Raw genomic sequence first — 13,592 nt, 5'->3', positions numbered from 1 at the left:
CACGCTATAGACAGAGAATCACCAACAAACAAGCACATGGAGTGTACACACATATAACCAAATACCCTAACTAATTATTTACAAGGCAATATACAAGTATAAAATGTCAGCATAAAGAAGGTACTGACACAAACTGAGGGAGCCCACAGACTACAGAGAGCTGGAGGAAGCCCCAGGTAAGTATAAATCCAAGTGTTAGCTTTGTCTCAGGCACACTTTAACTGGTATACATTTGATTGGAATAACAATTTTAAGCATGTCTAGAAAAACTGAACTCTGTAAGAACTTACTAGAATAACAGCTGTGCCCGGTGAAGTGAACACTGTCTTGGTCCAAATGTACCCATTTGAAAAAATAGCAAAATCAGTGCTGTTTTCAATTTTATATTCAATGCTTGGATTCACTTTCTGAAAGAAAACAAAAACCTCAGTTTATTTTAGTATAGAATTTGATCATTAGTGATTCTCTCATACTGGGCACATATAGAGAGCAGCAACCCCAGCACTTACAAAGCCTCACTGAGCCAGGGGTCCAAGGCCATACCACACGCTCTCAAGCAAAGCATCAGCAGCCAGCCAGCCCAGCCAAGACCACCAACACAGGCTGTCAAAAGCCCAAATAAAAGGGACTATAGAAAGCTGCAAGGAACGATACATAGAGGAATGGAGAACTGACATAACGAATTCCAAGAAACACACTGTCTACCAATCTCTACAGAGGGAGTACACAATGGCTCCATATCTGGAGAGGCTACATCACCACAAAGACAGACAGGTCTTGAGTTTGTACCGTCTGAGTGCCCACAGCCTGGTGATAGAGACAGGGCGGCACAGACAGATATGGAAGCCCCGGGAGGAGAGACTGTGCAAACAATGCGACCAGGAGGTCTTGGAGGATGAGGCCCACTTCCTGCTACACTGCAGCAAATACGCACCTGTGAGGACCGCCCACTTCCAGAGACTCTCCGCCCACATCCAGCCACCAACCGAGAGGGACATGATACCACAAGGACTGTGTACCCCCAATACCCCCCATGGACTGTATATCCCAGCTCCCCATATTGCCCCTTACATCCCCCACACCCTAAGGACTACATACCCCAACTCCCTATACCCCTCCCTTATTCCCACACCCCTCCATGTGAATACTGTTTTGCTTTGGCAATGCTAAATGTATTTGGTCCTGCCAATAAAGCTTTTTTTGGATTGGATTGGACTGGAAGTACTGCCACTTACTCCCCACCCATGTTCAATATCCTGCTCCGTTAAAGATTACAACTGAGCAGAATGGGAGCCACAGGGGGCGCTGGAGGGGGAAGGATGTGTCACTGCACCAATAATAAAACCGTATTAAAAGTATATAGGGGAAAAAAACAGGCTAGGGGAACTTTAAAGAAACAGCTACTGTATCTACAGCTTATTACATGCTAGAGGCAATTAACATGCATGATATGATTTCGTGTAGTCAAATATGCCAGTGTAGAGGCTCTCGTGGATACAGAAACTACCACAAGCCAAGTAATACGTAATATGCGTCAACCTATTTAACCACTTGAGGACCACAGTCTTTTCGCCCCTTAAGGACCAGAGCCTTTTTCTCCATTCAGACCACTGCAGCTTTCACGGTTTATTGCTCGGTCATACAACCTACCACCTAAATGAATTTTACCTCCTTTTCTTGTCACTAATACAGCTTTCTTTTGATGCTATTTGATTGCTGCTGCGAGTTTTACTTTTTATTATATTCATCACAAAAGACATGAATTTTGTCAAAAAAATGACTTTTTTAACTTTCTGTGCTGACATTTTTCAAATAAAGTAAAATTTCCTATACACTTGAGCGCAAAAGTTATTCTGCTACATGTCTTTGATAAAAAAAAAAACCATTCAGTGTATATTTATTGGATTGGGTAAAAGTTATAGCGTTTACAAACTATGGTGCCAAAAGTGAATTTTCCATTTTCAAGCATCTCTGACTTTTCTGCGCACCTGTCAGGTTTCATGAGGGGCTAAAATTCCAGGATAGTACAAATACCCGCCAAATGACCCCATTTTGGAAAGAAGACATCCCAAAGTATTCAGTGAGAGGCATGGTGAGTTCATAGAAGATTTTATTTTTTGTCACAAGTTAGCGGAAAATGACACTTTGTGAAAAAAAAAAAAAAAGTTTCCATTTCTTCTAACTTGCGACAAAAAAAAATGAAATCTGCCACGGACTCACTATGCTCCTCTCTGAATACCTTGAAGTGTCTACTTTCCAAAATGGGGTCATTTGTGGGGTGTGTTCACTGTCCTGGCATTTTGGGGGGTGCCTAATTGTAAGCACCCCTGTAAACCTAAAGATGCTCATTGGACTTTGGGCCCCTTAGCGCAGTTAGGCTGCAAAAAAGTGCCACACATGTGGTATTGCCGTACTCAGGAAAAGTAGTATAATGTGTTTTGGGGTGTATTTTTACACATACCCATGCTGGGTGGGAGAAATATCTCCGTAAATGACAATTTTTTTATTTTGTTTACACACAATTGTCTATTTATAGAGATATTTCTCCCACTCAGCATGGGTATGTGGAAAAATACACCCCAAAACACATTATACTACTTCTCCTGAGTACGGCGATACCACATGTGTGGCACTTTTTTGCACCCTAACTGCGCTAAGGGGCCCAAAGTCCAATGAGTACCTTTAGGATTTCACAGGTCATTTTGAGAAATTTCGTTTCAAGACTACTCCTCACGGTTTAGGGCCCCTAAAATGCCAGGACAGTATAGGAACCCCACAAATTACCCCATTTTAGAAAGAAGACACCCCAAGGTATTCCGTGAGATGTATGGTGAGTTCATAGAAGATTTTTTTTTTTTTGTCACAAGTTAGCGGAAATTGATTTTAATTGTTTTTTTTCACAAAGTGTCATTTTCCGCTAACTTGTGACAAAAAATAAAATCTTCTATGAACTCACCATACTCCTAACGGAATACCTTGGGGTGTCTTCTTTCTAAAATGGGGTCATTTGTGGGGTTCCTATACTGCCCTGGCATTTTAGGGGCCCTAAACTGTGAGGAGTAGTCTTGAAACCAAATGTCGCAAAATGACCTGTGAAATCCTAAAGGTACTCATTGGACTTTGGGCCCCTTAGCGCACTTAGGGTGCAAAAAAGTGCCACACATGTGGTACCGCCGTACTCAGGAGAAGTAGTATAATGTGTTTTGGGGTGTATTTTTACACATACCCATGCTGGGTGGGAGAAATATCTCTGTAAATGACAATTATTTGATTTTTTTTTACACACAATTGTCCATTTACAGAGAGATTTCTCCCACCCAGCATGGGTATGTGTAAAAATACACCACAAAACACATTATACTACTTCTCCTGAGTATGGCGATACCACATGTGTGACACTTTTTTGCAGCCTAGGTGCGCTAAGGGGCCCAACGTCCTATTCACAGGTCATTTTGAGGCATTTGTTTTCTAGACTACTCCTCACGGTTTAGGGCCCCTAAAATGCCAGGGCAGTATAGGAACAAGTGACCCCATTTTAGAAAGAAGACACCCCAAGGTATTCTGTTAGGGGTATGGTGAGTTCATAGAAGATTTTATTTTTTGTCACAAGTTAGTGAAAAATGACACTTTGTGAAAAAAACAATAAAAATCCAATTTCCGCTAACTTTTGACAAAAAATAAAATATTATATGAACTCATCAGACACCTAACAGAATACCTTGGGGTGTCTTCTTTCTAAAATGGGGTCACTTGTGGGGTTCCTATACTGCCCTGGCATTTTACGGGCCCAAAACTGTGAGTAGTCTGGAAACCAAATTTCTCAAAATGACTGTTCAGGGGTATAAGCATCTGCAAATTTTGATGACAGGTGGTCTATGAGGGGGCAAATTTTGTGGAATCGGTCATAAGCAGGGTGGCCTCTTAGATGACAGGATGTATTGGGCCTGATCTGATGGATAGGAGTGCTAGGGGGGGGGTGACAGGAGGTGATTGATGGGTGTCTCAGGGGGCGGTTAGAGGGGAAAATAGATGCAATCAATGCACTGGGGAGGTGATCGGAAGGGGGTCTGAGGGGGATCTGAGGGTTTGGCCGAGTGATCAGGAGCCCACACGGGGCAAATTAGGGCCTGATCTGATGGGTAAGTGTGCTAGGGGGTGACAGGAGGTGATTGATGGGTGTCTCAAGGTGTGATTAGAGGGGGGAAATAGATGCAAGCAATGCACTGGCGAGGTGATCAGGGCTGGGGTCTGAGGGCGTTCTGAGGTGTGGGCGGGTGATTGGGTGCCCGCAAGGGGCAGAGTAGGGTCTAATCTGATGGGTAACAGTGACAGGTGGTGGTAGGGGGTGATTGATGGGTGATTGATGGGTAATTAGTGGGTGTTTAGAGGAGAGAAGAGATGTAAACACTGCACTTGGGAGGTGATCTGATGTCGGATCTGCGGGCGATCTATTGGTGTGGGTGGGTGATCAGACTGCCCGCAAGGGGCAGGTTAGGGGCTGTTTGATGGGTGGCAGTGACAGGGGGTGATTGGTGGGTGGCAGTGACAGGGGGTGATTGATGGGTGATTGACAGGTGATCAGTGGCTTATTACAGGGAATAACAGATGTAAATATTGCACTGGCGAATTGATAAGGGGGGGTCTGAGGGCAATCTGAGCGTGTGGGCGGGTGATTGGGTGCCCGCAAGGGCCAGATTAGGGTCTAATCTGATGGGTAACAGTGACAGGTGGTGATAGGGGGTGATTGATGGGTAATTAGTGGGTGTTTAAAAGAGAGGAGAGATTTAAACACTGCACTTGGGGGGTGATCTAATGTCGGATCTGCGGGCGATCTATTGGTGTGGGTGGGTGATCAGATTGCCCGCAAGGGTCAGGTTAGGGGCTGATTGATGGGTGGCAGTAACAGGGGGTGATTGGTGGGTGGCAGTGACAGGGGGTGATTGATGGGTGATTGACAGGTGATCAGTGGCTTATTACAGGGAATAACAGATGTAAATATTGCACTGGCGAATTGATAAGGGGGGGTCTGAGGGCAATCTGAGCGTGTGGGCTGGTGATTGGGTGCCCGCAAGGGGCAGATTAGGGTCTAATCTGATGGGTAACAGTGACAGGTGGTGATAGGGGGTGATTGATGGGTAATTAGTGGGTGTTTAGAGGAGAGAATAGATGTAAACAATGGATTTGGGAGGTGATCTGATGTCGGATCTGCGGGCGATCTATTGGAGTGGGTGGGTGATCAGATTGCCCGCAAGGGGCAGGTTAGGGGCTGATTGATGGGTGGCAGTGACAGGGGGTGATTGACGGGTGATTGACAGGTGATTGACAGGTGATTGACAGGTGATCAGGGGGGATAGATGCATACAGTACACGGGGGGGGGGGTCTGGGGAGAATCTGAGGGGTGGGGGGGTGATCAGGAGGGAGTAGGGGGCAGGTTAGGGACTAAAAAAAAAAATAGCGTTGACAGATAGTGACAGGGAGTGATTGATGGGTGATTAGGGGGGTGACTGGGTGCAAACAGTGGTCTGGGGGGTGGGCAGGGGGGGGTCTGTGGGGTGCTGTGGGCGATCAGAGGGCAGGGGGGGGGGAAATCAGTGTGCTTGGGTGCAGACTAGGGTGGCTGCAGCCTGCCCTGGTGGTCCCTCGGACACTGGGACCACCAGGGCAGGAGGCAGCCAGTATAATAGACTTTGTATACATTACAAAGCCTATTATACACAGTACACGCGGCGATCCGGGTGCTAGTAACCCGCCGGCGCTTCCAAACGGCCGGCGGGTTACAGCGAACGGGGGGCGGAGCCAGTCCCCGGCGGCTGATCGCGTCACGAATGACGCGATCGCCGCATAGCCACTCCTGCAGCCGCCCCCGCCGATGGGCGTATTGCAGTAGTTTGGGCCCGGACTTTGCCGCCGCCCATCGGCTGGGGGCGGTCGTAAAGTGGTTAAAGACTAAGAGCCCCTATCATAAAACCCCTCATGTGAGGTAAGATAGTCCATCAATATAAATCTCACAAGGATGCAAACATATACTCCACTCACACCATATGCTCACCCTCATAAACCTGCACTCATAGTTATCTAGACCTTGTGTCTATAATCCCTTTCACTGTTCGCTGGGCTAACGGCCGGTAGCGGGAGTGCACACGGGGGGGGGGGGCGCGGGAGCACGCGCGACCCGCGGGAGTGCGCACAGCCTAACTGGACGAAAAATTTCTTCCAGTTAGGCTGAAGTGGTTCAATAATACCCAATTCCATTATATTTGCTTATGATTTGTTTGGAAGCAGGAAAAAAGGGCGCCCACGGCTAGAGCCGCCATAGACTCTAATGCATTTATTGTTAATACGGCGTCCAAAGCAGAAAAAAGGGTGCTCAATAAATATCGTTAACGACATTAGAACATTAACATTTTTAAAATATGTTATCGTTTTAGAAGCTTGCAACGTTATAGTTTTTGTCATATTATTTCGTTTGTATATACAGATTTTATGTTATCAAATATATTATCGCTTCAATGTGTGCAAAGGTGTTTCTACGGGGGGAGTGGTTAAGGTTAGGCACCACTGGGGGAAGGCGGTTAGGGTTAGGCAACACCGGGAGAAGATGGTTAGCGTTAGGCACCACCTGGGGGGTTAGGGTTAGGCACTACCAGGGGGCTGGCTAGGGTTAGGCACCACCAGAGGGGGTGGTTAGGCACCACCAGGTGAGTGGTTAGGTTTAGGCACCGAACAGACACAGTCCACCAGCTTCAGGGATATAGTGATATGATGTGGAGAGTCCTAATTAACCACCTGAGCGGTCTGGACGAGCTGAGCTCGTCCAACACCGCCGGAGGTCGCCGCTCAGGCCCTGCTGGGCCGATTTTAATCAAATAAAAAGCAGCACACGCAGCCGGCACTTTGCCAGCCGCGTGTGCTGCCTGATCGCCGCCGCTCTGCGGCGATTCGCCGCGAGCAGCGGCGAAAGAGGGTCCCCCCAGCCGCCTGAGCCCAGCGTAGCCGGAACAAAAAGTTCCGGCCAGCGCTAAGGGCTGGATCGGAGGCGGCTGACGTCAGGACGTCGGCTGACGTCGATGACGTCACTCCGCTCGTCGCTATGGCGACGATATAAGCAAAACAAGGAAGGCCGCTTATTGCGGCCTTCCTTGTTTATTCTGGGCGCCGGAGGCGATCGGAAGATCGCCTCCGGAGCGCCCTCTAGTGGGCTTTCATGCAGCCAACTTTCAGTTGGCTGCATGAAATAGTTTTTTTTTTATTCAAAAAAAACCCTCCCGCAGCCACCCTGGCGATATAATCAGAACGCCAGGGTGGTTAAGCGAGAGGTCCATCACTCCTCAAAGAACAATCCATAATCAACAACAGGACTCGACCCCAAAAGTGGATGTATATTCAAATGTATTTTTTCCATAATGCAGAGATACAACATGAAAGTAGCACACAACGTTTCGGGCAGAGACCCTTTCTCAAGTGTTTGAGAAAGGGCCTCTGCCCGAAATATTGTGCTTGAGAAAGGGCCTCTGCCTGAAACGTTGTGCTACTTTCATGTTGTATCTCCGCATTATGGAATAAATACATTTTGGATATACATCTGCTTTTGGGGTCGAGTCCTGTATGGCACTATTGTTGATTATAGGTTTAGGCACCACCATGGGAGGGTTCTGTGTGAGAGTAGAGTTGGGTTAAGCTGTATTGTTGAATTACGTACCGATTTTTAATGTTAATATATTCTCATTATTATCTCCTTTCTGTTTTAAAATGGTATTTATCGTTAACCAATTTCGTTAACTACGTTTATCATTATTGAGATTTCAACCGCACCATTTCGTTATCCGGCCGGGCCCTTTTTTCCTGGCGCCCTTTTTTCATGCACTCATTTCTCCTTTTAATCTAAAAAATACCTACATCTGGAAAGTCTCCATCAGCTGCAAACACCTTCAGTTTTTCATTGTTAGAATTCATAACAAAAGTTTCAATTTCAGAATGTGTAGACACCACTCCATGGTAGTTATCGTTTTCAAATATGGGTGGATATAAGTTCTTTTCTTTGACATCAATCCTAACTGTGGTTGTGGTCTGTTTTGAGGCATCGCTTATTTGAGAAGCCTGGAGAGAAGACACAATTTGATCAAGATGAGAAGAAAATAACCACAAAAAAAGTTTGAAGAAGAAATAGAACAAAGCTTAGCAAGGTGACAACATTCTTCCCCAAAAATAACAGTCCTGCACATAATGTGCTCACCAAAATGTTTGACAGAAGTGGCTGGTGTAGAAAAAGGTGCCGAAATGGCCACTAAGTGTCTAAGGCCAGCAGCAGTGCCCAATATTATGCCCACCTGAGGCATCACTCTCCCAAGCTGCACCCTACCACCCGGTTAAAGCAAGGGACGATTCACATGGCTGAAACATAAAGTAAGGCACAGTAGCACAGTGTTGCCCCCCCCCCCCCCCCCCAACCTTGAGTAAAGTTTTCCTGAAACAATCAAATTGAGTGTGTACAGCCATGAGCTGGCTTCACCCCACACAGAGAATATGTCTGTTGTAAATGAACAGTTCACACATCAGTGACACTAGCCTCAAAGAAGTCGGAGCCAGTGAACATTTGGCTACATGCATTCATTCTTAGCCCTGTAGAAACATAGAGTTATGCAATTCATATTTTGTCATTTAGGGGTGCTGCTAAAAGGTTTTTGTGGCCCCAAGCGGCACATAATTAGTGGCCCTCTCCCCTCGATCATAGGCCCCTTCTCCTGTAATAATAGGTAGCCAAAGGTGCACCTACTCAATATAGGCAGTCATGGTGTGTGTCCCTCTAGTATAGGTAGCCACCTCCAGTATAGGTTGCCAAAGGTGTCCCCCTCCTCCACCATATAAAGCAGTGGTCCTCAAACTACAGCCCGCGGGCCGAATGCGTCCCCCTGAGACTTTTTCACTGGCCCCCAAACACAAAATGTATAACTTATAGATGTGGCCCACTGCACTGTTAAATATCGGTGGCCTGCATATAGAATAGCCGTGCTGCCACCACCTATCAACATACTGTAGAAGCCAGCGAGCAGTAATTTGCTGGCATCCAATTCTGCATCAGGTGACTCTGCTGTCCAACTGGATGGCAGGTTGTCACCTGGGTATGCTTCACTGTCTGGTGCACAAATAATTTCTTTGGGTGCTGCATTACTGAATGGCTGCTGCTGGGAATTCTCTTCTGGACATTATTGGGGGGAATCAATACCTAGATTCAATGTAATGTTTTTCAACATCATTTTATGTATGTTCCGGGAAAGTTTGGGAACACCTGATATAGAGTATTGGTGTCAGTGGGGATATGCAGCTTCATGCTGCCTCCCTATCCCCATCACTCCAGAACCTACAGATCAGCGGTTACTGGAAGAGAAGAGAGCAGCGCACAGTAGCTGCTCAGCACACTTCAAATGCAGGGAATGAGCAATGATTTAACTTCCACATCTGAAGTGTAGTTTGTGGTCACTGCACCGCTCTCCCCTCTGTTCACGTTGCCGCTGATCTAAGGTTTGTGTGTGAGTGATGGGGAGCCAGCTTTGGCAATACAAATCACATACAAGGTAACCCTGGCAGCATGGGTGGCCCCCGCTGTAGGTGAGGCCACAAGCAGACGCTTGGTTCGCCTGGGCCAAGCTGCACCCCTGTTTTTAAGGTGAAAGAAAAGTCACATCACCAGGAAATTGTGATAGTTGGATGCTAAGGAAATGAGAAATGTTTGCGTATGTTTTAATTGATGCTAGCACATTTGTTGTCTATAACCACACAAGTTAAAGTAATGTTACTTTTTACAGGAAAATACTGGCAGATTATAAATCTGCTATTATAACATTCATACTTTGCAAGCCAGAGGCAAAATGACTGCAATAACCATAGCTGTGTCATCTCACTCTAAACGCTGGGGCTTCCACCCCAGATGGCAGGGGCTAGGAAGGAACATCCCTCCTGGTCCAAGCCCTCTCATCCGAGGGAAGATGCTTAAAAAAAGGTCACCAAGCACATAGTCCTCGTCTTCCATTTTACTACCGATAAAGAACATTTGAGAAGTCTATTGGAAGATCATGCTATGCTAGACTCTTTAATTCCAAAATACTGAGCAGACACAATTGAACATAAAGGATTTTTATTTTTTATCCTGTTTTATTTCTAACTGTTGAGTACAATTAAGTTCAATTGTTAGGTGTAACTTTTTTATAATAATCTTGTAATGCACTCTTTTTACTTTTGGAAATAAATAATTTAAAATCATTTAATGTTAATCTGCCTGTTCCTGAGTATACACAGAAAACCAAAACCCGCTTCTGAAGACGTTACTGTCTAGACCTTGTAGTTTTGCATAGAAACTAGGTTGTTTTTGTATTACTATTCCTTTGCAGGATATAGTGTAGTCGTTAACAGTTCATATCGCTGATTTGACATATGGTAACAGTTTACCGTTGATGTTCACAGCCACTTTGATTCCTCTTGTTTAATCTGATCTCATTGGCTAAATAGTGTACTGGTTAAGGGCCACCGATCAGAGGATGCCGGGAGTGCAGCGCCGCGAGTGGATGAAGAGGAGAAGCTGGTCCAATGTCTGGCAAAGGTAACTATAAAAACGCTCCCTCTACCTCTCTGCATTACCTCATTAGGCAGAACAACGAGTTCTACCAGCTGAGGTTAAAACAAGTGGGCATCTGTGACAATCCAGCCCCGCGATCCCGTCTACAAGATGTTAAAAGACCGTTTGCTGGATCGTCAGAAGAAGAAGGTTAATGTGACAGAGCGTACCAATCCCGTCTAATCTGCTCCTGTTAGCATTAGCAGGAAGTACGGTGAGCAGACTGACAATAAAGATTGGTAGCAACGCTGTCGCCAATATGTAACGTGACAATCACTCACCAATCCCGTATTACTAGGCCACTGTTGCCATGCAGGTCTCGTGCACTAGAGACTTCTGGAGGCAGGTTCACTGTGTGCGTAGTAAATGGTTAAGATTGATTGGAGGTGCCCATACATGTAGAATCACGATTGTATGCACAATCGGTAAACTTAAAATATTGATTTCGCGCTGGAAATCAGGTAATTTCACTGCCACCACTCTCTCGTGTTTGGGAAGGAAAGAGACTCCCACTTTCATACTATGGCAGCCAGCCCAATCACTTTCGACATGCTCCAGTCGCCGTTCGGGGAATAGTCACTTCCGAAGGCTTAAAGACTGTGAGCAGTGTGACATTTAAAGAAAGGTTACTGGGTCCATATATGATGCAATCTCTATTGTATGTCCAATCGATAAACTAAAGTTATCGATTTCGCACAGGAAATCGGGTACTAGCTAATCCTAGGAGGAAGAAACGGTTATTTACAACCTAGCTAGCAAATCAACAATTTATGAGAAAATAATAAAACAATGCGGTAGAATTACTGTGACCCTTTTGTGTGAAATAATCCAAGGGTTTTTTGCTAGTGTCCAGCTGGCTGTCAGATGTTATTTGACAAAGCTTTCAGATGATGGACTTTGGACCTCGGACAGCTGTGTCATTGGGGTTTTAATCCTTGCTGTAGATGGGAGGGGTCATGACACGTACAAGTCCGGCCTTGTAAAATTTGAATAGGGCAGTGCCCCGTTAGACAAGGAGAGATTTTGACCCAATACATGTTTTGCCCGCTTTCTCCGTGCCCGTAGGCCACACCAGGAAACAGAATGCATATTCGCATTCAGCATAATTTTACAATTCATTTGATACTATACATGAGGGCTAGGGGAGACAAATAACACCGTTCGTTACTTCCACCCTTTGTAGTATTGGTTCTGGAAGATCCAGATGGTTGAAAATCTCTCAGAACCAGTGTCACATGAAGTCCAACACACTGCGAATTTGAAGGACCTGGTATCTTTGTAACACCAGAAATACAGAAAAAATACAGAAGTCTATGCATTATCATAGACATTTGAAGTTTACAGCAGGTCAGTTCTAGTTGAAGAACTCAGCTGGGGGTCTTTGAAGCTGGGAAAGCAGAGCTAAGGCCCGGTTCACATTAGCGGTCGCCGTCCAGAATCGCCGTGCCGGAGCGCATGCAGAACGGACGCACGGCATAGCAATGGAAGCCTATGCGTCCGTTCACATGCGTCCGTTTCGTCGGGACCGGATCCGGACTCCGGCATAAGACCCAACATGCGCTATTTTTTGGTCCGGCTCCTCCGGCAGCCGTATCCGGAGCGGAGCCGGACTGCACCATCCGGCCAATACAAACCAATGAGAACCGGAGAGCGCACAACACACTGGCTAAAAATCCGGATGTTCTACCCCACTTCCTATGCGTATTGTAGCGGCGATTTTGGATGCGGACACATGGGCAAGCATTTTGGAGTGGAGCAGCAGTGACTTTAAACGTGCTGGAGATGTTGGCAGTATGTCGGAGGTGGAGGTGAGTGCTAAACAGCGAAGAGCCTGATTCCACAGGTCCACCTTCTGCTGACCTCCCAGACCCCACCATTTTTATTCGGTTTCTACTAGCTTTTGCCAAACTGATCCGGATCTCATCCTGATGAACACCTGATGCAACTTGACCGGATCCGGATCGGATCCGGATCAGAACCGTACGGTTCCGATCCGGATCCGGTCCGGATCCGGTCAGGTCATCCGGTCCGTTTGGCAGGGAACCGCAAGTGTGAACCGGCCCTTAGTGTCAGCTTCCCTGCTGAGATCGGTGCCGAGTAGTCCCAGCTCTTTCTCCTTTAAATTGGTTCTGTCAAGCTCATATCTGACTTCATCTGATGGATGAGCCATATACTTTCCAGGAATGCTTGGGAACAGATTTCACACTTAGGTGAGAGGTTCTGTAATTGGAAAGTATCAGTGATTGCTGGCAGCCAGGGAGTAGGGGAAAAAAAAGTTGATTAAAAAAAATACATTTTTACTATTTTGCAATGGAACTTGCGTTTGTGACGTAAATGGCGTACACACAGTTTTCTCGGGAACCGTGTGAGCGTCACAGCATCTTCTAAATATTTTGTTTTAAGATGCTAATGGGTTAAGGCACATATGTTTAAAGCGGAATATAACCCTGCATTTCAACTTTGCTCTAAAACATTATTTACAGCATATTATATGCAACCAGCATTTTTTTTTTACTAGACCAGCATTGGAAGGGTTACACACAGAGCTTTAAAGTTCCTTGGCTAGAAATGCAGACGCATCCGAAGTTTAGATGGATACATTTAACTAAACAGAATGTAACAAGTGAGGAATGTTACACACTCTTTGGCTGTCCTCCAGCTCCTGCACTGTCAGAGAGAGTGAGTCACATTCCACAATTAGATACATTTTGTTTACTTAAATGTATCTATCTAAACTTCCGATGCTGGGAGCAGTTCTCCCCAGGAACTTTAAAGCTCTGTGTGTAACCCTTCCAATGCTGGTCTAGTAAAAAAAAAATGCTGGTTGCATATAATACGCTGTAAATAATGTTTTAGAGCAAAGTTGAAATGCAGGGTTATATTCCGCTTTAATGTTAATTGATCATAAGATAAAGTGACATCAGAAAAAAATATATATGAGTGAAACAGGTGTTAGAAGCACTAAGGAAGTGTTATGCATCA

General features: G+C 45.7%; 1 protein-coding gene across 1 annotated transcript in view; it reads right to left on the bottom strand.

Moving 5' to 3' along the window:
• Positions 1–13,592, bottom strand: part of CDHR5 (cadherin related family member 5) — a 73,960-nt gene that overhangs the window by 12,532 nt on the left and 47,836 nt on the right. The window contains exons 10-11 of the mRNA XM_068259825.1: positions 7,898–8,098; positions 291–407 (exon numbers count right to left, since the gene is read on the bottom strand). Of these exons, the coding sequence (XP_068115926.1) occupies positions 291–407; positions 7,898–8,098 (318 nt within the window). The remainder of the gene's footprint in view (positions 1–290; positions 408–7,897; positions 8,099–13,592) is intronic.

The sequence above is a fragment of the Hyperolius riggenbachi genome, chromosome 11, assembly GCF_040937935.1.
Source record: "Hyperolius riggenbachi isolate aHypRig1 chromosome 11, aHypRig1.pri, whole genome shotgun sequence".
Lineage (NCBI taxonomy): Eukaryota > Metazoa > Chordata > Amphibia > Anura > Hyperoliidae > Hyperolius > Hyperolius riggenbachi.
This window is presented reverse-complemented; position numbering and strand designations above follow the sequence as displayed.